The 27,408-nt window shown below is 43.7% G+C and overlaps 1 protein-coding gene across 1 annotated transcript; it reads left to right on the plus strand.

Moving 5' to 3' along the window:
* The first annotated feature begins 260 nt into the window (after nt 1-260).
* Nucleotides 261-27,408, plus strand: LOC112267128 (E3 ubiquitin-protein ligase RNF182-like). The gene is made up of 2 exons (XM_024445240.2): nt 261-579; nt 24,031-27,408. The coding sequence occupies exon 2, from the start codon at nt 25,035-25,037 to the stop codon at nt 25,839-25,841; it is 807 nt and encodes a 268-aa protein (XP_024301008.1). The 5' UTR covers nt 261-579; nt 24,031-25,034; the 3' UTR covers nt 25,842-27,408.

Genomic DNA, 27,408 nt, shown 5'->3' on the forward strand with positions numbered 1-27,408 from the left:
CTGGATTTTTGTTTTAGATTACGTCTCTCACAGTTGAAGTGTACCTATGATAAAAATGACAGACCTCTACATGCTTTGTAAGTAGGAAAACTTTCAAAATCGGCAGTGTATCAAATACTTGTTCTCCCCACTGTACATATCCTGTACAAAACCAAATTGTGATATGAGCATTTCAATTGCAAACAAAATATATATTTGCATGCAGAGATTTATACAGCCTACCACTGATTGACAGTGAAATTGAATGGTTCTGCCACAGGTTCTGCTGTCTCCAGCCATAACAGACCACAGCCACGCTTGACCGTTGAGTCTTGTGCAGTTTAGCTGCATGCAGCTTGCACTTGGTGTTGTTGCCACAGCAACCACTGAAGATAAATCTGCAGGTCTTGATGCTACGGTGCTCGCGCTACCGCATTGAAGGGGAGATAGCAGTCCAACACGGGCAGATGGGACCTCAAGATCCACAGTGACTCACCGACAGGGCGCGACACTAGATAACAAGGGAAGAAGAAATGTGATGGCGATAAGCCTCGGTTACCTTGGACCTTGACGTGAACACACTGGGAAGACTGTCATACGGTGAGCCAGGTTTTTCGTCCTACACTTTCCTATCAAAGACGAGTGCACATAACTGCGGCGATATGTGATTGTTGGATTAGTCTAATGTAGGCTACTGAATGTAAATGAGGCTTGTTGCAAATGGGTTATATTCAATTTCAATATGCATAACAAATTGTCACGTAGTAGTATAGGCCTACGTTCTATCTAACAAATACATTTACATTTTTCATTATAGGCCTATAGGTTATTTAACATGAGTATAGGTTACATAATATCTGTCATTTAGCAGGTGCTTTTATCCAGTGACTTAAAGTCATATGTGCATACATTTTACGAAGGGCGTTCACAGAAATCGAACCCACTACCCTAACGTTACTACTACCATGCTATATCAACTGAGCTACAAAGGACCACTATGTGAATGGTATTAAGATTGAATTCAAACAGGCTTTTCAAATACAGCCTACTCCAAATAGATAGGGCTGCCATTTGTTTTTCTTGTTGGGAATTATCATGCATTAATTTATGCAACACAACAGGCTAATAAAAACAACCACAGCAACAACAACGTTTGTAAAACATGTTTATGCTGAAATAAATATGTAGCCTATGAATAGGTTAGAATCAGCCCGGTCAGTTTAGTTGCCAAAACTAAATACGGGGTCCATTTTAAAAGGCGTTTTAAAATCTCCTGAAGTGACTATAGTGAAATTATATTGCAACAGGAGTTCCAGAAGCTTGCTTCTGATCAAAACTGGTTGTCGGATTGTACAATTTTGACAGACATGCCCACCTAATTAGAATAGGCTATTGTTTTAAATCTTCATAAGCCTTCATTGGACATGTTTTCAATCACAAAGTAGTAGTTTCAGTAGTGCCTAAATTGTTTTAAAATGGTTAAATATAAAAAGTTCAATGTCTTAGAGAAATGTCAACAGGAATTTATGTAAATACTTGGACAGGTTTGAAAAATGTATCCCCAATAACTAGAGCATCTAAAACCATTTTAAGTGTCATTATTTGAAACAATGTGTTGGAGGAGAGGGTGGACTCAGTAAATCACTGAATTATTGATTCTTTTATTTATAGCAGCTTTATATACAACTATTTTGAAAGTGAATTTGATGAATGTATACAGGTCCAGCAGTACATGTCTCACAATGTTGTGAATCAGCACACATCTACAGATGGTGGCTCTTAACTTGATCACTCTTTTCCCGTTGAGGATTTTCCTGCTGCACCAGGAAATTCAAATGAGGAAGTTCAAATGCGGCCTGGGGTGATCTAGCGATAAGGCACCCTGCGCACATACAGTATGGGGCTACCATGTTGGCGTGGGTTAGATTCAGGCCCATTCCTTCTGGCACAAATATCTCATTGCCCACGATTGACTTGATTAAGTTAAACATTTCAAACATGGACAGTCCAGGAATATTTTACCCCCGATCTTGATGAGAAATTACCTTACCAGACACTTATGGATATCATAAATGGGAAACAAATCAAATAATAACAATAGGCTACACCAAAATGAGTAATTCATGAAAGTGTCTGGTAAATTGCCACAGTAGATTTACTGTGGTATACGAGGAAATTATTTTTTCTATTGTACGGAATGCTTTGTCAATCGCTATTGTACGGAATGCTTTGTCAATCGCTTTTAGTCTGTTCAAAAAGGACTAAGTTGTGATGACAACACCAACCAGAGGGGGAACATATATTGACAGACTTTGGTTGCAAGTGTAACACGTAGGATATGAACCCGGGTCTCTACGTCTTAGACCATTTAGACTCTTGGGCTGAGGGCAGACACTGGTTTTGAAGTTTGCAAGTGGGGTTACCTCATCACGTGACCATGATTGACTCATATCCAGTACGCAAGCAGGGCTAGGTAACACCGACATCTTTTATGGAGCAGTAATGAGGTGACCAATAATGGTTGCAATGGAGATCAGCTGTGCGGGTGGATTTAGCGGAGATTGATGGTTTAACTTCTTGACGCACCCATCCCTTTCGCGGGATCATTTTCATCAACACCCGCTGAATTGCAGAGCGCCAAATTCAAAATAAATTACTACAAATATTTAATTTTCATGAAATCACAAGTGCAATATAGCAAAACACAGTTTAGCTTGTTGTTAATCCACCTGGCGTGTCAGATTTCAATACAGCATAACAAGCGTTTATGTAAGAACATCTCTCTCAGTAGACAAAATATTACAAACAGTAGCAGCCAAGTAGATTGGTCACGAAAGTCAGAAAAGCAATAGATTAAATCGCTTACTTTTGATGATCTTGGGATGTTTGCACTCACGAGACTCCCAGTTACACAATAAATGTTCCTTTTGTTCCATAAAGATTATTTTAATATCCAAAATACCTCCATTCGTTTGGCGCGTTATGTTCAGAAATCCACAGGCTCGAGCAGTCACGACATCGCAGACCAAAATTCCAAATAGTATCCGTAATGTCCACAGAAACATGTCAAACGTTTTTTATAATCAATCCTCAGGTTGCTTTTAAAATATATAATCGATAATATATCAACCGGAACTGTCAGTTTTTCAATAGGAGAGGGAGAGACAATGGCTGCCCCACTCTGTTGCGCAAGCAAAACTCTGCGAACACCCAGCTATCCACTGATGCAATGTTATCTTTCTCGCTCATTTTTCAAAATAAAAGCCTGAAACTATGTCTAAAGACTGTTGACACCTTGAAGCCATAGGAAAAGGAATCTGGTTGATATCCCTTTAAATGGAGGCAAGGAATCCAATGGAACAGAGAGCTTTCAGGAAAAACAGCACTTCCTGGTTTGATTTTCCTCAGGTTTTCTCCTGCAATATCAGTTCTGTTATACTCACAGACAATATTTTGACAGTTTTGGAAACTTTAGTGTTTTCTATCCTAATCTGACAATTATATGCATATTCTAGTTTCTGGTCCTGAGAAATAGGCCGTTTACTTTGGGAACGTTATTTTTCCAAACATAAAAATAGTGCCCCCTAGCTTCAAGAGGTTAACAACATTTAATGAGCCCAAATGATTGTGACATTATCCAATACATATATACAGTATAACAGAACTGATATTGCAGGTGAAACCCTGAGAAAAATCAAACCAGGAAGTGGCTTCTATTTTGTTGACACACCCATTGAATGTCGAAAATCACATCAAACACATCATCAAAACAGTATAATGCTTTTAAAACTCACCTCACTGTGATGATCAATTTGAAGGAAGAAGTTCAACAACAGGTTGAAATTGAGTGGAAAACATGGTCGTTGTGAATGTTGTTTCAAAGCCAAACACAAGGAAATGGACAGCGCTTTCTAAGGTGATGGTTATTTCAAAACACCCATACACATATTAGAGCGTATGCATACACATAGGTCTACAGTATATATGAGCCCAAGGCCCCAAAATAAACTGAATTAAATGATTGTCCCATTTATACTATACATAGCCTTCTTTCTTTTATTTTTTAAAAATGTGTGTGTATTGTTTTTATTGTTAGGTATTACTGCTGTTGGAGCTAGAAACATAAGCATTTCGCTGCACCTGCGATAACATCTGCAAAATATGTGTATGCGACCAATAAAATGTGATTTAATTTTGATTTTAATAGCATACCGCATAATACATTACAAAAATAACAACCTAGATTTAAGATGTCTTTGGTAGAGCAATCGCCTTTGAGTGTGGACTGTGTCATACATACTGGATGGACTGGTTACCTTATGCTACACTCCAAACTTTCTATCCATGATGCTGCATGCTCCTCAAACAGTGGTCGATGCATGGAGTGAAGTAAGTGTTCTTATAAGCCCAAACATTCCTATATGCAATCCTGTGTGAAAGCAGAGTTTTGATGGTTGCCATTAAAAAGAGGAGGATCCCAGCCTTCTACTGCTACAATATTTATTTCTCAGCTGATAATATTAAGGGCCTCCCGAGTGGCACAGCGGTCTAAGGCACTGCATCGCAGTGCTAGAGATGTCACTACAGACCCGGGATTGATCCAGGGCTGTATCACAACTGGCTGTGATCGGGGGTCCCATAGGGTGATGCACAATTGTCCCAGCGTCATCCGAATAAGGGGAGGGTTTGGCCAGGGGTGCTTTACTTGGCTCATCGCGCTCTAGCGACTCTTGTGTCGGGCCGGGCGCCTGCAGGCTGACCCTGGTCGTCAGGTGAACAGTGTTTCCTCCGACACATTGGTGCAGCTGGCTTCTGGGTTAAGCGCGCAGGTGTTAAGAAGCGTGATTTGCTGGGTCATGTTTCGGAGGATGCATGACTCGACCTTTGCCTTCCGAGTCTGTTGCGGTGATGAGACAAGATCAAAATTGGGGAGAAAAGGGGGGTAAAAAAAAGATACACACACTACCGTTCAAAAGTTTGGGGTCACTTAGAAATGTCCTTATTTTTTAAAGAAAAGCACATTTTATGTCCATTAAAATAACATCAAATTGATCAGAAATACAGTGTAGACATTGTTAATGTTATAAATGACTATTGTAGCTGGAAACGGCAGAGTTTTTGATGGAATATCTACATACGCGTACAGAAGCCCATTATCAGTAACCATCACTCCTGTGTTCCAATGGCACGTTGTGTTAGCTAATCCAAGTTTATCAATTTAAAAGGCTAATTGATCGTTAGAAAACCCTTTTGCTATTATGTTAGCACAGCTGAAAACTGTTGTCCTGATTAAAGAAGCAATAAAACTGGCCTTCTTTAGACGAGTTGAGGATCAGGAGCATCAGCATTTGTGGGTTTGATTATAGGCTCAAAATTACCAGAAACAAAGAACTTTCTTCTGAAACTTGTCAGTCTATTCTTGTTCTGAGAAATGAAGGCTATTCCATGTGAGAAATTGCCAAGAAACTGAAGATCTGGTACAGCGCTGCATACTACTCCCTTCACAGAACAGCACAAATTGTCTCAAACCAGAATAGAAAGAGTGGGAGGCCCTGGTGCAAAACTGAGCAAGAGGACAAGTACATTAGAGTGTCTAATTTGAGAAACAGATGCCTCACAAGTCCTCAACTAACAGCTTTATAAAATAGTATCAGAAAAACACCAGTCTCAATGTCAACAGTGAAGAGGCGACTCTGGGATGCTGGCCTTCTAGGCAGAGTTGCAAAGAAAAAGCCATATCTCAGACTGGCTAGTAAAAAGAAAAGATTAAGATGGGCAAAAGAACAGACACTGGACAGAGGAACTCTTAATACTGAAGGCCAAATTCAATATTTTATACTTTTTATATATATATTATTATGTTTTTTTTTACACCTAAAGGGGTCCTAAAACTCTAAATCAAAATAGCTAAATGTTAGCTAATCCTAAATATCCTAGAAAACAATGCCCAACGGTATAAAATCTTTGTAGACACTTTGTATTGAGGACAAAAAGTGAATTGCTTTGCCACATTTTTTGCACTATTACTTTAGTACCTTGTTACTAACAGGATACATGTTTTGTAATATTTTCACTCTGTCAATTAGGTTAGTATTGTGGAGTAACTACGATGTTTTTGATCCATCTTCATTTTTCTCCTGTCACAGCCACTGTTTTAAAGTCACCATTGGCCTTTTATTTGAAACACATTGGAAAACCTCCCTAGTCTTTGTGGTTGAATCTGTTTCAAATTCATTGCTCGACTTAGGGACCTTACAGATAATTGTATGTGTGGGGTACAGAGGTTGGCATTCAAAAAGCATGTTAAACACTATTATTGCACACAAGAGTGAGTCCATGCAACTTTTTTGACTTAAGCAAATTTGTACTCTTGTACCTATTTAGGCTTGCCATAACAAAGGTCTGGAATACTTATTGACTCAAGACATTTCAGCTTTTCATTTTTAATAAATGTGTAAAAAAATATGAAAAACATAATTCCACAATACTTATGGGGTATTGTGTGTAGGCCAGTGAAAAAAAATACTACATTTAACCCATTTCAAATACAGGCTGTAACACAACAACATTTGAAAAAAGTCAATGCATACGAGTGTGAAATGTTCTAGCAGATTATTTGCTGTTTCTTTGTCTACTACAAATGCATAAAAAGGCTAGCATTAAAAGCAATACTGCTTGACAAGGTGACATTCAATTAAGGATATGGTAAGCCTGTCCTGCTTATGGGTTTATTAATTTTGCCATAGGATGCCTGTTTACTTTCGTGATCGAGATCCATTAAATGAGACTGTTGGCTATTGTCTTCCTTACAATTCTATCTCTGGTGAACAGTGATGCCCCCCACCAGTTAATTTACAACCCAGCCTGGATTTATTGTCCACTGATCAGATAGGGAAACACACTATGCTATGTCAGCAAGCGTGTTAATGATTATGCAAAGAATCAAACTGACACCAATGGGAAATCGTTAAAGGCCACGAGAAGAGCTCCATTTTCTGAGTTGAAGTCAATAGAAATCCTGGGGATATGCACACAACACCAGTGGTCTATTTTCTCTGGGTTCCTCAAACAGTAGTCTATGTGTGGTAGCATGATATTCACAGTTCCCACAGCATTGGGTAGAGTTAACTGTTGCTGTTTGTCGCTTAGTTTCTTTGTTTCACAAAGAGCTCTGGTGGGATACAATAATGGCCTAGTGAGACTCAATTTCATTGGCCAAGAGGATTTGATTTCAGTTTTGATTTAAAAAGAATACATATAGCCTACTCCCAGTGTGTTTGTGAAACAATCTTAATACATATACACTTAGTCCACATTCTTAGATGCTGACCAGCACGTGCGTTCGCCATCACGCGCATGTTGATTTTGTCCACCCACACCAGACGTGATCAGGACACTCAGGTTGAAATATAAAAAAACTGAACCAAATACATTAATTTGGGGACAGGTCGAAAATAATTAAACATTCTTGGCAATTTAGCTAGCTAGCTTGCTGTTACTAGCAATTTTTTCCTAAAATGCACAAGGTCCTCTACTCCGACAATTAATCCACAGATAAAAGGGTAAAGTTTGTTTCTAGTAATGTCTCCTCCTTCAGGCTTCTTCTTCTTTGGACTTTATATGGCAGTTGGCAACCAACTTTAAGGTGCATTACCACTACCAACTGGACTGTGGACCTCAGTTAATCTTTCAATCACCCACATAGGTATATGCTCCTAAAAACTTGCAGACTTGCAGCGCCTCAAGCGTCACAAATAGAACCAAGTTCTGCTTTAGTGCTCGGCTACGCAGATGCTCGTGAGCAGTGTGGGTGCAATGATTGAATAACATGTATGTGTAAATCTATTTTGCAACGCTAGAGCACGTGACGTGAGCGGTGTGGTCAGCATGTAAGTGTAGTGGGGTAATCTTAGTAAGAATTATAGTAAAACCATCTGCAATCTAGTATTATGCGTTTAGCTGACTAAGATCAAGGAATGGTCATGAGAAGCAAATATCAAAGCAAGTATTTTTTACTAACTTTTTTAAATTAATGGATTCAAATACAAGCGATAAAGCTTAAGTTACAAGGCTGTACTAAAATTAACAAAGCATCATTCTAGGCGTATACTGTAGATCCTAAGGTTAACTTACAAGACCAAGCACTCAATTGAGGCCACAAGGAAACGGGAAAACACTTATCCAGAGGCGGCGCTCCTAATGGCTGGGGACTTTAATGCAGGAAAACTTAAATCCGTTTAAAAAAAGAAGTGGTCAGGTGACGCAGATGCTAAGCTACAGGATTGTTTTGCTAGCACAGTCTGGAATATGTTCTCAATGGCATTGAGGAGTGCACCACATCAGTCACTGGCTTCATCAATAAGTGCATTGATGACGTCGTCCCCACAGTGACCGTACGTACATACCCCAACCAGAAGCCATAGATTACAGGCAACATCTGCACTGAGCTAAAGGTTAGATCTGCTGCTTTCAAGGAGCGGGACACTAACCCGGATGCTTATGAGAAATCCAGCTATGCACTTAGACGAACCATCAAACAGGCAAAGCGTCAATACAGGACTAAGATTGAATAGTACTACACCGGCTCCGATGCTCGTCGGATGTGTCAAGGCTTGCAAACTATTACAGACTACAAAGGGAAGCAGAGCCGCAAGCTGCCCAGTGACGCAAACCTACCAGAGAAGCTAAATCATCAACTTTTCCGGACGATTGTGTGATCACGCTCTCCACAGCCGATGTGAGTAAGACCTTTAAATAGGTCAACATTCCCAAGCCCGTGGGGCCAGACCCATTACCAGGATGTGTACTCCGAGCATGCGCTGACCAACTGGCAAGTGTCTTCACTGACATTTTCAACCTGTCCCTGACTGAGTCTGTAATACCAACATGTTTCAAGCAGACCACCATTGTCTCTGTGCCCAAGAACACTAAGGTAACCTGACTAAATGATGAACGTCTGTAGCCATGAAGTGCTTTGAATGGCTGGTCATGGCTCACATTAACACCATTATCACAGAAACCCTAGACCCACTCCAATTTTCATACCACCCCAACAGATCCACAGTTGATGCAATCTCTATTGCACTCCACACTGCCCTTTCCCACCTGGACAAAAGGAACACATACGTGAGAGTGCTATTCATTGACTACAGCTCAGCGTACAACACCATAGTGCCCTCAAAGTCATCACCAAGCTAAGGACCCTGGGACTAAACACCTCCATCTGCAACTGGATCTTGGACTTCCTGACGGGCCTGCCCCCAGGTGGTAAGGGTAGGTAACAACACATCTGCCACGCTGATCCTCAACTCCGGGGCCCCTCAGCGAAGCATGCTCAGTCCCCTCCTGTACTCCCTGTTCACTCACGACTGCATGGCCAGGCACGACTCCAACACCATCATTCATTTTGCCAATGGCACAACAGTGAAAGTTACTGATCACCGACAATGATGAGACAGCCTATAGGGAGGAGGTCAGAGACTTGGCTATGTGGCGCAAGGATAACAACCTCTGCCTCAACGTGATCAAGACAAAGGAGATGATTGTGGACTACACAAACAAACTAACATGGTCCAAACACATGGCATGGCTGTGTGCTTGATTGTATACACCTGTCAGAAATAGCCAAATCCACTAATTTGAAGGGGTGTCCATATGCTTTTGTGTATACAGTGCCTTGCGAAAGTATTCGGCCCCCTTGAACTTTGCAACCTTTTGTCACATTTCAGGCTTTAAACATAAAGATATAAAACTGTATTTTTTTGTGAAGAATCAACAACACGTGGGACACAATCATGAAGTGGAACGACATTTATTGGATATTTCAAACTTTTTTAACAAATCAAAAACTGAAAAATTGGGCGTGCAAAATTATTCAGCCCACCTTAAGTTAATACTTTGTAGCGCCACCTTTTGCTGCGATTACAGCTGTAAGTCGCTTGGGGTATGTCTCTATCAGTTTTGCACATCGAGAGACTGAAATTTTTTCCCATTCCTCCTTGCAAAACAGCTCAAGCTCAGTGAGGTTTGATGGAGAGCATTTGTGAACAGCAGTTTTCAGTTCTTTCCACAGATTCTCGATTGGATTCAGGTCTGGACTTTGACTTGGCCATTCTAACCCCTGGATATGTTTATTTTTGAACCATTCCATTTTAGATTTTGCTTTATGTTTTGGATCATTGTCTTGTTGGAAGACAAATCTCCGTCCCAGTCTCAGGTCTTTTGTAGACTCCATCAGGTTTTCTTCCAGAATGGTCCTGTATTTGGCTCCATCCATCTTCCCATCAATTTTAACCATCTTCCCTGTCCCTGCTGAAGAAAAGCAGGCCCAAACCATGATGCTGCCACCACCATGTTTGACAGTGGGGATGGTGTGTTCAGGGTGATGATCTGTGTTGCTTTTACGCCAAAACATAACGTTTTGCATTGTTGCCAAAAAGTTCAATTTTGGTTTCATCTGACCAGAGCACCTTCTTCCACATGTTTGGTGTGTCTCCCAGGTGGCTTGTGGCAAACTTTAAACTATACTTTTTATGGATATCTTTAAGAAATGGCTTTCTTCTTGCCACTCTTCCATAAAGGCCAGATTTGTGCAATATACGACTGATTGTTGTCCTATGGACAGAGTCTCCCACCTCAGCTGTAGATCTCTGCAGTTCATCCAGAGTGATCATGGGCCTCTTGGCTGCATCTCTGATCAGTCTTCTCCTTGTATGAGCTGAATGTTTAGAGGGACGGCCAGGTCGCGCTTGATGCTCCTTTCCAATAAATATCCAGGGTCTTATTCTGGTGACCGGATGAATGATACTTAGCTTCCGTTTGACAAATAAAAATAATCTCACTCTTATTCATAATAATCTCATCACGTAGGTAGCCTACCCACACCGTAGCTGCAAGCTGTTGGCTAGAGCGCTTATGAAAATGCTATCGAAACTTTTATTTTTCATTCGGTACATAGGAATTTAACTGCAAAAGTTATTTTTATGTGCACTATGTCGTTTACACACAGTCTTTTATCCGCAATAAATCAGTTTTATGGAAACACATCTCTGGTGAGAAAATGCACATATTGTTTTACACAGATTTTAGAATATTCACATTAAAATCTGTCTTCGTACTAGGGCCCCGGTTCTCTGCTGTTCTAAGTCCACAGTCCCCTGTACCGCCTCTAAGTTTGCTGCTCTGTCAGGCCATAGGTATCCCACCCAGCCCTGCTCGGATCGTGGCCTCCTGGATTATCAGGTATACAGCTCCCTATCCCACCAGGCTAGGCCCTAAATTAGTTGCCCCGTTTTTGCAGGTCTGCAGTCTCTTGCCCTGCTCAGATCTCAGCCCTCTGCAATAGTTGGTAGATCGGGTATACAGCTCCCTATCCCGCCAGGCTAGGCCCTAAATTAGTTGCCCCGTTTTTGCAGGTCTGCAGTCTCTTGCCCTGCTCAGATCTCAGCCCTCTGCAATAGTTGGTAGGCAGTTTCCTAGCCTGACAGATTTAGGGCCTCCTGCCCTACTAGGCCCAGAGTTTGCTGTACTAGACTCACTGTCTCCAGACATAGTAAACCTGCAGCCCCTAGCCTGCCAGGCTTTCAGCCTCCTGCTCTACTAGGAACGTTGCATGTGCTAGGTTCTCAGTCCTCAGCCCTCTTTGGCCCTTGGTTCCTAGCACTAGGTCCTCAGTCTCCAGCTATACTAGGTCTGCTGTCTCCAGCACTAAGCGTCCCTCAGTCACTTGTCCAGGTGGGTCCTGCCCGGCTAGGCTCAGAGTTACCAGTTCCTCCTGTAGGCCCAGAGCTCTACCACTCTACTAACTCTCAGCCAGTTTGTCAGGCCCAGAGACAGTTTCCCTGTCAGGCCCAGAGACAGTTTCCCTGTCAGGTCCAGAGTCATTCTCCCTCTCAGGTTCACAGTCAGTTTCCCTGTCTGGTTCAGAGTCGCTTTCCTGTCAGGCCCTAAGTTATCAGCACTAGGCTCCCGGCCCTCAGCCGTTCTATACTGAACAAAATTATAAATGCAACAATTTCAAAGATTTTACCGAGTTACAGTTCATATAAGGAAATCAGTCAATTTAAATAAATTCATTTGGTCCTAATCTATGAATTTCAAATGACTGGGAATGCAGATTGTCACACCCTGATCTGTTTCACCTGTCTTTGTGCATGTCTCCACCCCCCTCCAGGTGTCACCCATCTCCCCCATTATCCTCAGTGTATTTATACCTGTGTTTTCTGTTTATCTGTTGCCAGTTTGTTTTGTTTTGTTTTGTCAAGCCTACCAGTGGTTTTTTCCCCATGCACCTGTCTATCTCTAGTTCCTGTTTTCCCAGTTTTGACCATTCTGCCTGCCCTGATCCTGCCTGCCGTTCTGTACCATGTCACACCACCCTGGATTACTGACCTCTGCCTGCCCTGACCCTGAGCCTGAGCCTGAGCCTGAGCCTGCCTGCCATTCTGTACATTTCGGACTCTGCTCTGGATGACTGACATCTGCCTGCCTTTGACCTGTCGTTTTCCTGCACCCGCTTTTGTAATAAACTTGTGTTACTTAGAAACTGTCTGCTTCTGGGTCTGCTCCTGAGCCTTGACACAGATATTCATCTGTTGAAACATGAGGTGAAGGCAGCGGATGAATGGCACAACAATGGGCCTCAGTATCTCGTCACGGTATCTTTGTGCATTCAAATGGCCTTTGTTAAAAAGCAATTGTGTTCGTTGTTCGTAGTGTATATGGCTGCCCATAACAAACCCAACCGCCACCGTGTTCACAATGTTGATATCACAGGAGGCTATACTAGCGCTGGGCTACAAGTTCCCTGCTCAGCTAGGTTTGCAGCATCCTGCCATACCTGGCTTGCAGTCCTCAGCCTTATAGTAGTAGGTTCCAAGTCCCCTGCCCAGTCAGGCTCTTGGCTTCCTGCACTGGTAGGCCCTCAGCCCCCTGACCTGGGGGACCCACTGTCTTCAGTTCTGGGGGGCCGCCCGCCTCCTGCACTCCAGCTCTTGCACCTGGGGAACCACCTGACCTCGTCTCTGGGCCCCAGCCGGCCCCTGCCTCCAGAACTCTGATGAGCCTCGCCCAGGGGTCCCCATCTGCACCACCATGGGAACCATCGCTTTCAGCAGTGGTGAATGAGTCACCAACCTCAGCAGCAGCCAATGAGCTGCTAACGAAAGTTGTGGCCGGCATGCCACAATCCTCCGCCACAGCATGCGAGCGACCACCTCTAGCCTTGGCCATCCTCTGGCGTCGTACTCATCGCCCCACTGGCCCTACACTGAGTTTGAGAATAATCTGCCACCCCCGTGGCATGTTTTTTAATTCATTAATTTTTTATTTAACTAGGCAAGTCAGTTAAGAACAAATTATTATTTGCAATGACAGGCTACCCCGGCTAAACCCTCCCTTAACCCGGATGATGCTGGGCTAATTGTGCGCCGCCCTATGGGACTCCTGATCACAGCCCAGGATCAAACCTGAGTCTGTAGTGAAGCCTCTAGCACTGTGATATAGTGCCTTAGACTGCTGCGCCACTCTTTCCCACAAAAAAATGGGGCGGCCCAAGACTGCTGTGTCTCTGTGGACTGGCCTCACGGGGCAGCCCCTAACCCCTTTACGTGCACTGGAGCTGTCACCCTCCTGGCCCCCATTATCCTCTAAAATGACACTGGCTATCAGCTCCCCCTGTAGTTTGGCCAGACCAACGCAAGGACTGGATCCCACCTTTTCTGGTCCCATCGCTGCTCTGCCGATCTGTCCTGTCTGTCCTGTCGGATAGGACTAGGCGCTAGGGGTGTGAAGGTAATTGAATAACCATGTAACTGACGATTATTGGTGAAGACCGTCATGAATATACAATAACTGTCAAAACTGTTTAAATAGGCACATGTTCAAAGTGGATGGCCTTTGATAATGTCCCGATTTCAATATCTGGGGAATAATCTGATTTTCCCAAGCACATGAATCTCTCACCTGAATCGCCACCATCCTTTACGGTCCGTCATGTCTTGTCCATTTTCCGACCAGTACATTAGCAGCATGAGAGAAGTTTGTACGGGATCTCTCTCCATGCTCACTCCATGTGGACACATGTTGCACTCCTGAGAGAAATGGCATGAGAGAAAAGTCAGTTGATAGCTTGGACTGGATGCTGTGTACAGGTTAATGGCTCGGACTCAGGTTTGAGGGCGTGAGGCTCAAACTGTTCTTGGTCAAATTAACCCTTCCATGCATCTAGATACCATCTGTGGTCACCTTCGCCATAACCTCGAGAGAGGACAGACCAGAACAGTTGAGTTAATGGCATTTCTGATTCAGGAAATCCAGACAAATGATTCACTGTATGACAAACTATTACTCTACCAATATTCTTAGTACAGATTTGTAAGACAAACATCAAAGAGAATAACAAGACACAGTTGAAACCATTTTTTTTATTGGCTAATTACTCCCCTATCATCTTGGCGGTCTCACCGCAGAGTTACAGGGTCAGAAAGTTAGAGGGCTAATCCTTAGGGAGAAATTCCGACCATCCAGCAGACTGGTGAGAAATCTGGTGAGATTTGTATTGAAGCAAGACAATAACAAAATAAAACAACAACAGCATTACACTTCTTCATATAGAACTCCTTATCCTCCTTTGGGACACATGACTCACATCATGATTCATGCGTTACAAAAAAAACAACTTCTGATTAAATAAATAATAAACAAATCAGAATAACAAATAAACCCTTAAATCCATAAGGAAATAGACTAGAGACAGATGTCCCTCATTCAGGGGCAGAGCTCTCTCTGTCCTTCTCGTGGTCCGAATCACAGATAGGACTATTGATCAATTATAAACTTCTAATTATTAGTGTTTACATTTAAATCTCACCCAATGTCTCTAGCCTTTCTAGTAAGGATGATCAGGCTTCACCGGAAAGTCAGAACAGAGGCCAGGGGTCATTCAACCCCATTAAGTGAGTATATTTCCCTTTTCTTTCCCTGTAACGCAGACATTATTTGAAGATTTCTTATCAAGAGAATTTGCATATGTGCATCCAACACTTGTACAATAGATACTTCAGAAAATGTAATTTGTGTAGCCTTGAAGGTGCATCCTTTCTAACCCGTGAAAAACTCACTAAAACCAAAATAAAAGACCCCACACAATAAATCAAACACAGTATTAATGCCACTAACAAATACTCATAACAGGTGGGTTGTGTGTGGGTGCTGGCGTGTGAGGTAAAACGTATGGTAAAATGGCCAGGCCTTACTTAATTTGGGCGCTCCCTTAACAGCCGGGAACCTTTATAGTGTATAGTATACAGTCTCAATAACTGCTCTCCTAAGGCACCTGCCTCAGGAAGCCTTTCAAAGGGAGAGATACAGAATCATTGGTAAACATGTAAAGAATAACTTGTTAGCGGACATTCCATCAGTCCTGGAAGAAAGAAAATAAATATGTACTTAGTTTTCACGATGCTACATTTTAGTCAGTCCCAAAAAATGTATAATTCTCAAAATTACTGCATCTTGGGCAGGAAGCCTCGATAAAACCATGCACATCCAGAATCATACTTGAGACACATCAGATAGTTAAACCTCTCTGGGATAGGCGTCCCGCTGGACAACTTCCGGTGAAACTGGAGGGTGCGAAATTCAAATAAATAATTTAAAAAAATATGGATATTAAACATTTAGGAACATACAAGTGTCTTATATCAGTTAAAAACTTAAATTCTAGGAGGCAGTTCACTCTGGGCACGCTATTTATCCAAAAGTGAAAATGCTGCCCCCTATCCCAAAAAGGTTAAGGATTCACATGTGAGGTCATGTGCTAAACAGTGAGTAGTAAAGATTAAGACTAAAAGTGGTTAAAGTAGTAGCCTACAATCAGGAAAAATTCCAGGTAAACAGCAAGTGTCCAGATAAAAATATTTAATAAATATTAGATGACGCTTACCCAAATACACTTGTCTAAATTAATGGGTCATATGAAAGAAATGCTATAACCCCCAGCCACATCTGGAAGGGTCTCTATAGAAGGTGTTAATGGTACAATATCAAAAAAAGATAGTGTCAATATTTAAAAAATAATATATAATATGTACAAGAACAATATTCATAACGATATCAGTGATAGATGAGTGTAACGGAGACGCTGTGAGTCGAGAAGCAGGTGAAACATTTAATAACACAGCAAACATGAAACAAGACAACATAACAGTGGCGTTTGCGCATGAACACAGGAAAAATACTGACTGAGGAAGGAACCCAAGGGAGTGACAGAAATAGGGGAGAAAATCAGGAAGGTAATGGAGTCCAGTTGAGTATCATGATGATCTGCAGGTGCGCGTAATGATGGATGCCATGTGTGAGTAATGATGGATATAAGGACCTGTGGTTAGTATACCGGTGATGTCGAATGCCGGAGGGGAGGAGCAGGAGTAGACGTGACAGTACCCCCCCGCACCGACACGCAGCTCCTGCCACAGGACGACACCAGCCAGAGGGACAACCCCGAGGATGAGGAGCAGCCCGGTCTGTGCGGCGAAGGTGGAAATCATAGATAATGTTGGGATCCAGAATATCCTCCACCGGAACACAACACCACTCCTCTGGGCCATACCCCTCCCGGTCCACCGGGAAATGGAGCTGACACCCACGATGTCGGGAGTCCAGTCAGGATCTGGCGGCATATTGGGGGGGCTCAGTTTTTTGCAGGGCAGGCGGAGTGGGAGGTTCCTGGTAGAAAGCCAGACACGATCCCCAGGCTGGAACACAGGGGTCGCACTGCGGTGGCGTTCTGCCTGTTACTTTTGATGGTGGACGGCTTGCTGGATTCTCATGTGACCATCGCTCCACACTTCTTCTGCTTGCCAGAACCACTCATCAACCAGTTGGTTTGGTCTGGGGTCCACAGTGCCAGGGCCCAGAACACACTGCAAGGGGATCAACCCAGTGGAGGAGTGACATAGCGAGTTCTGGGCGTACTCTGCCCATGGAAGGAATCGTGCCCACTCTCCCTGCCGGTCCTGACAGTGACTCCTCAGGAACCTCCCCAGCTCCAGGTTCATCCTCGCCACCTGCCCATTGGACTGAGGCCGGTGCCCGGAAGTGAAGCTGACCGTGACACAGAGCTTCTCCATGAAGGCACTCCATACCCGTGATGTGAATTGGGGGCCACGGTCAGAGACAATGTCCTCCGGGAAGGCCATAATGCTGGAAGACCTGCTGGAAGAGTGCCTCAGTGACCTGGAGAGCAGTAGGAAGACCAGTAAGAGTGATTAAACGACATGATTTTGAAAATCTATCCACAACCACCAAAATGGTGGTGAAACCATCAGAGGAGGGGAGATCAGTATCAAAGTCAATGGATAGATGGGACCAGGGATGCTGAGGTGCAGGAAGGGGAAGGAGCCTCCCTGCTGGAGCGTTCCTGGGGGATTTGGTTTGGGCACATATGGAACAGGAGTTGACGCAGCAAGTGACATCCTGTGCTAAGGTGAGCCACCAGTATTTCCCAGAGATGGATTGGGTAGACAACAGCTGTGTTTGCCCACAGCCCACAGCCGGACCCTCATCAGCCGGACCCTTATCCCTGTAGGAATGTAAATGCGCTCGGGAGGACAGTTGGATGCGGGCCCCCTCTCCAGAGCCTGGCGGATGTCCACATCTTCATCCCAGGCCACAGGAGCTACAACTCAGGAGGATGGGATTATAGGCGCATTCTGGACAGGACCATCTCCCGAATTGTAGAGGCGGGACAGGGCATCGGCCTTGGTGTTCTTTGAACCTCGGTGATAGGTCAGCGTGAAGTCAAACCTTGTGAAGAAAAGGGCCCACCTTGCTTGGTGTGGATTCAGCCTTCTCGCTGTCTGTATGTCCTCCAGGTTCTGATGGTCAGTGTGAATGACAAATGGTTCCTTGGTGCCCTCCAGCCAGTGTCTCCACTCCTCTAATGCCATCTTCACCGCCAGGAGCTCACGATCACCGACGTCATAATTCCTCTCTTCAGGGGACAGTTTCTTAGAGTAAAAAGCACACGGGTACAACTTCTATGGATTACCCTGTCGTCGAGACAGAACTACCCACACGCCTACCTCTGAAAATCCATCCAGGCTGTTTTTCCATTGAAAGCCTATCCACCATACAAAGACGTAGGACCCCGTTCACGATCTCTATGGCTTCCTCTACATGTGGCCAGTCTTTAGGCATTGTTTCAGGCTTTTACTCAGAAAAATTAGGGAGATACAGCACTTTCAATGAGTGGACAGTGGAAATTTCCAGACATGAGCCAAGCGCGTGATCGGGAGTGCGCGTTTCTTGTTTCTCCTTTCTCCTTATTGATGAAGCTTTTGTCCGGTTGAAATATTATTGATTATTTATGACAAAAATAACCATGAGGATTGATTTTAAACATTGTTTGACATGTTTCTAACGAACATTTATTGTACTTTTTAAAAACTTTTCGTCTGTATGTTGAGAGCGCGCTTTGTGCCTTTGAATTACTGAACTAAACGCACCAACAAAACTGAGGTTTTTGGACATAAAGAGGGACATTATCGAGAAAAACAAACATTTATTGTCTAACATGACCTGGGAGTGCCACCAGATGAAGATCATCAAAGGTAAGTGATTAATTTAATCGCTATTTCTGACTTTTGTGAGCCCTCTCCTTGGCTGGAAAATGGCTGTATGGTTTTCTGTGACTAGGTGCTGACCTAACATAATCGCATGGTGTGCTTTCGCTGTAAAGCCTTTTTGAAATCGGACACTGTGGTTGGATTTACAAGAAGTTTATCTTTAAAATGGTGTTTGAGGAATTTTAATTATGGGATTTCTGTTGTTTTAAATTTGGCGCCCTGCAATTTCACTTGGTGTTGTCGAGGTGGGACGCTACTCTCCCACTGGTGCCAGACAGGTTAATGAATGCCTGGAACACTGACAGAGCATTGGCTAAGCCAAATGGCATCACCAAGTACTCGTAGTGACCACACATTGTGCTAAACGCAGTCTTCCACTCATCGCCCTCCCGGATACGGATGAGATTGTAAGCACACCGCAGGTCCAGTTTGGTAATAAACCGGGTCCCGGGAACTGTCTGATGGCTGCTGGCAACAACCGGAGAGGGTACCGATACATTGTGATAATCTAATTGAGTTCACTGTTGTCAATGCATGGCCACGAAGAAGAAACCAGCTGACACAGGAGAAGTGGTCGTGCGGATAAAACCTTTTTGGAGCCCCTCTTGGATGTAATCCTCCATGGCATGGGTCTCAGCCACCGACAGAGGGTAGATGCGTCTGCACAGGGGTGCTGAACCTGCAAGCAGATCGATGACACAGTCCCAGGGGCAATGAGGAGGAAGACAGGTGGCACAGGTCTTTGAGGATACCTCCCGCAGGTCTTGGTATATCTCCAGGATGTTGGGCTGAAGGGAAACCACAGGACTCTCAACCGACGTGGAACCACATGGGACAGGGAAGCAGGTGCTCCGGCATTCGGGTGACCAGTCTGTGATTCTCATACTTGACCATAAGATGGTAGGGGGGAGGCTAAGGATGATATTGTGAACTGGTGCACTGGTAATGCAGAAGGGGATGTTCTCCTGATGAATGGACTCCACGGTGAGGGTGAGTGGTTGGGTGATGTTTGTGATTTGTTCCAGATCCAAATGGTCAACTATCGAGGGCTTGAACCGGAAAAGGAGAGGAGAGTGGGTATGAGATGATATTAAGAGAGGAGACAAGGGTCTGGTCAATAAATTTTGCCGCGTCTCCCTGGAATCCACTAATGCTGTAGACATAGTACATGAGGGACAGTCAACTAGTGTGAAGGACACCAAAAAGAGCCTAGCAGAAAGTGATTCAAATGGAATACACAGTGCTGCCCCAGGGGGTGGAAGATCACGTGACCGTCCCTCTGGTCTTGTGGATCCCAGAATCGGAAGTGCCGGACACCGTCCTTGCCCACAGTACAGACAGAGCCCCAGCTGTATCTGTCTGCGGTGCTCCGCCGCGGGGAAGCGTGTGACCCCTACCTCCATGGGTTCAGGCTCTGATCCCGAGTGTTCGCTGAGGGAGGGAGAGATGTGATGAAAGTACTAACACTCACAAAGTGGGTTATCCAGACGGATGACCATCACAATGAGTTTGTTTCAAGGTGAGGTCGTTGTCTCGACAGGCCAGTTCGGTCTGGATCTCCTCACGCAGACCTCTTCTGAATAGCATATGAAGCACCAGCTCATTTCATCCACTGGAATGCTGCCACTGTCCGGAAGGTGAGCGCATTCTCGGTCTGGTGCCCCTGTCGTAATTGAAGTAGACGCTCACCCCCCCTCTCTGCCCTCCGGGGGATGATCGAAGATACATTTAAATAGAGCCATGAACCCCTCATAGGATTCTAGCTCCTCCTCTCTCTCATACGACCGTAGCCCATTCCAACACCCGCCCAGTCATCAGAGAAATAACCGTGACAACCTTGGTCCTCTCTGTGGTGGGAGCTCCCATCTGTAAAGAAGAGGGCACACATGAAGTAGGAAGCCACGGCATTTGGATGAGGTACTGTCATATTTATCTGGGAGGGACAAACGGGCATCGCTGATCTGAGCGGGTTGCTGAATGGGCTGTTGTGCTGGCTCACTGGGTCGGCTGGTTGTAGAGTATCCTCCGTTAGTTGAAGGCAAGACCTCCCGGGTGTGTTCGAAACATTGCAAACTGCGAAGAACCTCTTCCATATCCGTCCCCAGTTGTGCCTGCTGGTCATGGTGTTGATGTAGAAGGTAAACCTGCTCGTCGACCATCTGAGAGATATTCGGTTTTCCTGCATTTTCCATTGTTTGAGTCAGCATTCTGTAACAGAGATGCTGTAAGTCGAGAAGCAGGTGCAGGAGAAACGTTTAATAAAACAACAAACATGAAACGAGACAACATAACAGTGGCGTTAACACATGAACACAGGAACAATACTTACTGGGGAAGGAACCCAAGGGAGTGACAGATATAGGGGAAAGTAATGGAGTCCAGGTGAGTATCTTGATGGAACCCAGGACCGGTGGTTAGTATACCGGTGAAGTTGAACGCCGGAGGAGAAGAGCGGAGAAGAGCAGAGTAGGCGTGACAATGAGGTAGATATATGCAGGATCAAATTATAATAATAGTAACAGCAACATATGGCGTGTGTGTTAGGAGAGAGTCATTTGAATAGAGGCAATGCAGATAGCGCTGATGACTGGGAACGCGCCCAGTTTGGACTCATCAGACCAAAGGACAGACCATTAGGACCACCGGTCTAATATACATTGCTTGTGTTTCTTGACCCAAGCAAGTCTTTTCTTCTCAGTGGTGTCCTTTAGTAGTGGTTTCTTTGTATCAATTCGACCATGGAGCCCTGATTCACAGTCTCCTTTGAACAGTTGATGTTGAGATGTGTATGTTACTTGAACTCAGTGAAGCATTTATTTGGGCTGCAATTTCTGAGGCTGGTAACTCTAATGAATTTATCCTCTGCAACATAATTAATTCTGGTACTTCCTTTCCTGTGGCGGTCCTCATGAGAGCCAGTTTCATCATAGCGCTTGATGTTTTTTTCCGACTGCACTTGAAGAAGCTTTCAAAGTTCTTGAAATTTTCCTCATTGACTGACCTTCATGTCTTAAAGTAATGATGGACTGTCATTTCTCTTTGCTTATTTGAGCTGTTCTCTAATTTACTTTTAACAAGGCACATCTGTTAATTGGATCGATATGACAACAGCCAGTGAAAGTGCAGGGTGCCAAATTCAAAACAACAGAAATCCCATAATTAAAATTCCTCAAATATACAAGTATTTCACACCATTTTAAAGATACACTTCTTGTTAATCTCACCAAAGTGTCCGATTTCAAATAGGCTTTACGGCGAAAGCACCACAAACGATTATGTTAGGTCAGAGCCAAGTCACAGAAAAACACAGCCATTTTTCCAGCCAAAGAGAGGAGTCGCAAAAATCAGAAATAGAGATAGAATTAATCACTAACCTTTGATGATCTTCATCAGATGACACTCATAGGACTTCATGTTCCACAATACTGTATGTTTGTTCGATAAAGTTCATATTTATATAAAACAATCTCAGTATACATTGGCACGTTATGTTCACTAGTTCCAGATTTCAAAAAAGCTTTAGGGAAAAAGCAAACCATGCAATAATCTGAGTACGGCGCTCAGAGCCCAAACAAGCCAAAAAAGATATCCGCCATATTGTGCAGTCAACAGAAGTCAAAAATCAACATTATAAATATTCACTTACCTTTGATGATCTTCATCAGATTGCACTCCCAGGAATCCCAGTTCCACAATAAATGTTTGTTTTGTTCGATAATGTCCATCATTTATGTCCAAATAGCTCCTTTTGTTAGCACGTTTGGTACACAAATCCAAACTCACGAACCGCGTTCACTAGGAGCAGATGAAAATCAAAAAGTTCCGTTACAGTCCTTGGAAACATGTCAAACGAAGTACAGAATCAACCTTTAGGATGTTTTTAATAGAAATATTCAATAATGTTCCAACCAGAGAATTCCTTTGCCTGTAGAAATGCAATGGAACAGAGCTCGCTCTTACGTGAACGAGCGTCACGAGCACGAGCTCAAGGCATTCTGGCAAACCTCTTACTCATTCCTCTCTCATTTTCCCCCACTTCACAGTAGAAGCATCAAACAAGGTTCTAAAGACTGTTGACATCCAGTGGAAGCCTTAGAAAGTGCAGCATGACCAATATCCCACTGTATCTTCAATAGGGAATGAGTTGAAAAACGACCAACCTCAGATTTCCCACTTCCTGGTTGGATTTTTTCTCAGGTTTTTGCCTGCCGTATGAGTTCTGTTATACTCCCAGACATCATTCAAACAGTTTTAGAAACTTCAGAGTGTTTTCTATCCATATACTAATAATGTGCATATATTAGCAACTGGGACTGAGTAGCAGGCAGTTTACTCTGGGCACCTTATTCATCCAAGCTACTCAATACTGCCCACCAGCGATAAGAAGTTGAAATGCATTCCAGGTGATTACCTCATGAAGCTGGTTAAGAGAACGCCAAGGGTGTGCAAAGGGTGGCTACTTTGAAGAATCTCAAATATAAAATATATTTTGATTTGTTTATCAACTCTTAAGGATTAGCCCCCTTTTTAACATTTTTGCCTAAAATGACATACCCAAATCTAAATGCCTGTAGCTCAGGCCCTGAAGCAAGGATATGCATAATCTTAGTACCATTTGAAATGAAACATTTTGGAGTTTATTGAAATGTGAAAGGAATGTAGTAGAATATAACACAATAGATCTAGTAAAAGATAATACAAAGAAAAAAACACCCGTTCTTTTGTATTTTTTTGTACCATCATCTTTCAAATGCAAGAGAAAGGCCATAATGTATTATTCCAGCCCAGGTGCAATTTAGATTTTGGACACTAGATGGCATCAGTCTATGTGCAAAGTTTTACACTGATCCAATGAACCATTGTATTTCTGTTCAAAGTTTTTTATCAAGACTGCCCTATGTGCCTTATTTGTTTATTAATAACTTTTCATGTTCAAAATTGTGCAGTCTCCTCAAACAATAGCATGGTATTCTTTCACTGTAATAGCTACTGTAAATTGGACAGTGCAGTTAGATTAACAAGAATTGAAGCTTTCTGCCAATATCAGATATGTCTATGTCCTGGGAAATGTTCTTGTTACTTACAACCTCATGCTAATCGCATTAGCCTACGTTAGCTCAACCGTCCCGTGGAAGGGACACCGTTCCCGAAGAAGTTTCACACTTTTTTGTCACTACATGATTCCATATGTTATTTCATAGTTTTGATGTCTTCACTATTATTCTACAATGTAAAAAATTTATAAAAAAGGAAGAAAAAACCCTTGAATGAGTAGCCGTGTCCAAACTTTTGACTGGTACTGTATGTGCACAGGAGGCAACAGCTTAGACAGCTAGATCGTCCTAGGCCTCTACTGTGTGGTTTTATACTTGTTTTTGATTCCCAAATGTTCACTGACAAATATTCCTTTGTGTTCTTTCCACAGAGCAGTGACCGTGCTGCTGTACCAGTGTCCTGAGAATACCAATACGGGCAATACCACTACCCCTCTCTAGCTTGATCGTTCGACAACCACTCACGCAAGATTTCCTGACGGATATAATCCAATTCATCCCTCCATATTTTGGATATTCCGATCGAAACAATAGTGGCACAGACAAATTTGAAAATGGTTCCAGCTCCCTGTCCACTTGTGTATGTTTTCTGTTTACGCACTTTACACATCACAGGGACTTTCAAAACCAGTAGGTTCTCTCAGTAAATTGTTGGAATGGTTTTGTCATTGGAAACTCATCTGCAGATCTGAATTTGTACCAAATCTGCAGACAGACATTGTATGTGCAGGGTAACCATGAGAGCAATGCATTGTATGATAGCAGTAGATAACTGCAAAAGAAGCCCTCTGATCCGAAGTCTGCCTGCACTACGTTAGGGTAGGGACCAGTCCAAACCTGTCTTCCCCAATCCTATGCCCTCAAACACTAATTTAGCACTATACTGTACATCGTTGTGAAAGTAAAACCAATCAGCATGCTCAACTGTACGAACTCAGTTATTCAGGGTATTCAGGACCAGACAAAAATATATATCAGGGCCTGATTGTTCTCTTTGCAACGTAGGTGTCAATATTTGCGTAATAATAAGTAATATCGTATTTGAATGTATTTTTACTGTGAAAAGGTGTAAAAAAAATCTATATTTGTGCCATCATATCAGTGTCTTAAATCATTATTTTTACCCACTTCTTGTGAGCTATAATGTGGACAATAACAAATAACAGTCTAAAAATAAGATTCACTATCTTCACACTTGAGAAAAAATCATACAAGTCTTGAATCTGGGACAAAACTATACCGGGCAGCTGCGGTTGAATCAGTGCAGGGTGACGCCTTGGAACATTTAGACTCACCATTCCTGGCTAGCACTGCTGCATCAGCATCCTTCATTCCTGGCAATCTGGGCATTCCGCCCTCCCTTGCCTCTCTCAGGATGAACCAGAAGTTGGAGAAGTTGGACTTGGAGACGGACCAGCGCTGCCAGCCTCTGGTCTACACCGTGGAGGAGCTGGAGTGCAAGATTTGCTATAACCGCTACGACACGCGCTCCCGCAAGCCCAAGGTGCTGGGCTGCCTCCACCGCGTCTGCACCAAATGCCTGAAGAAGATTGTGGAGAACTCGTCCCCCAGCATCGTCAGCTGCCCCTTCTGTCGGCACGAGACGCACGTGCCCTACGAGGAGATCTGGCTGCTGCAGGACGACAGCAACATCCTGGCCATCCTCACCTATCAGGACCGGGCCAGGAAGAGTGGCGGTTCCATCACCCCTGGCGGGGAGGTACTGCTGACCCCAAGCAGCCTGAGCGGAGGTGGAGGGGACGGCTGTGGTGGTGATTCTGGGGGTGACTGCGTCACAACCGGCGAACAGTCGCATAGCTCATCCGACTGCCTGGTCATCACCATCATGGAGGTGCCGGGCGAATCGCAGTCATCGGACTCCATGAGCATGCTCAATATGGTGCGCCTGTACCGGCCCGCAAGCCTGGCCTCACTGCCCTGCAACATGCCCTTGCAGAAGTGCGGCGCTTGGACCTCGCGCAACTTTCCCAGCTTCCTAATCGGTGTCCTGTGTCTGGTCTTCTTCTCGTCGCTGCCGCTGGGCATCTACCTGCTGATGATCCAGCAGCTCACCCTGGGCGTCATCCTGGTCAGCCTGGTGCCCTCCACCCTAGTTCTGTGTGTGTTCTACGGCTTCTGTCAATGCCTTTGCCATGAGATCATGCAGTCCATAGCTACATAGTCACGTCCCCACTTTACTCCCCTCCCCCACTCAACCCCCTAATACCAATGTATGTCTACCTGTGGACATGACATATCGAGACCTGTAATAGACCAAACCAAATCACCGATGCATATCTACAGTGCCGTGAAAAAGTATTTTCTCACTTTCTGATTTAACCCTACTTTTGCATATTTTTGATACTGAATGTTATCAGATCTACAACCAAAACCTAACATTACATAAAGGGAACCTGAGTGAACAAATAACACAACAATTACATATTTATTTCATAAACAAAGTAATTGCCCCTTTACACTCAATAACTGGTCGTGCCACCTGTAGCAGCAATGACTCCAACCAAACGCTTCCTGTAGTTGTTGATCAGTTTCTCACATCGCTGTGGATGAATTTTGGCCCACTCTTCCATGCAGAACTGCTGTAACTCCGTGACATATGTGGGTTTTCTAGCATGAACTGCTCTTTCCAAGTCCTGCCACATCTCAATTGGGATTAGGTCTGGGCTTTGACTAGGTCATTCCAAAACTTCAAATGTATTGCTTTTAGCCATTTTCATGTAGATTTGATTGTGTGTCTTGGATCATTGTCTTGCCCCATGGCCCAGCTGTTCTTCAGCTTCAGCTCACAGACAGACGGCCTGACATTATCCTGTAGAATGATCTGATACAGAACATAATTCATGGTTCCTTCTTTTAAGGCCAGGTCCTGATGCAGCAAAGCATCCCCAAACCATCACACTAACACTAGCATGCTTGGCCATTGGTATGAGGTTCTTACGGTGGAATGCAGTGTTTGGTTTTTGCCAGGCATAATTGGACTCATGTCGTCCAAATAGTTGACTCAAGTTTGCCAAAAAGCACCTGGAAGCACTTGGATGATCAAGACTCTTGGAATAATGTTCTATGGACAGATGATTCAAAAGTGTAAGGGGGCAAATACTTTTTCACTGCACTGTATATCCCCTCTCCTTTGTAAAATACACCTCTATCCACCACTTTCTTTCTTATTTCCCACTTCAGATAATACCAGCACTAAAACAAACATTTCCGAGTGACCACTTGGATTTGGATGTAGGGCTTTCCACTGGAACATTCGAGACAAGCCAACCTGTGCAACGCCCACGGCCTGATGAATGGTTTTCTAATTACACAGCTCAACCTGCATCAGATTGCTGTTGTTTGTGTGCATACGGCTCACCAGAATGGGCTTTAGTTATTGTGACGATCACTAAACTGTATTGTTCAAAAAGAATACGACCCTCTCATGTTCTACTATGGCAATGACTGCACAGACACTGTTAACCTTATCGTGGTAGAATACCTATCTGCTCGACCTATGGGCAACGGACTATGAAAACCCATAGTTTTAAGGATGTATTCAGACATACAGCACAGTCTCCATGTATACTGTTGAAGTTCCTAGTTGCCTTTGTAAGGCGTGTCTGTCTGTGACCCTGCAGTAACTTATCGTTGTAATTTGAACTTGTCTGTGTTATTGCATTTGGAATGGACAAACCGCCTAACGCCTAAACTGTTACTAGATATTTCAATAAAGACTCAAGACACTT

Source organism: Oncorhynchus tshawytscha, linkage group LG02 (genome assembly GCF_018296145.1).
Source record: "Oncorhynchus tshawytscha isolate Ot180627B linkage group LG02, Otsh_v2.0, whole genome shotgun sequence".
NCBI lineage: Eukaryota > Metazoa > Chordata > Actinopteri > Salmoniformes > Salmonidae > Oncorhynchus > Oncorhynchus tshawytscha.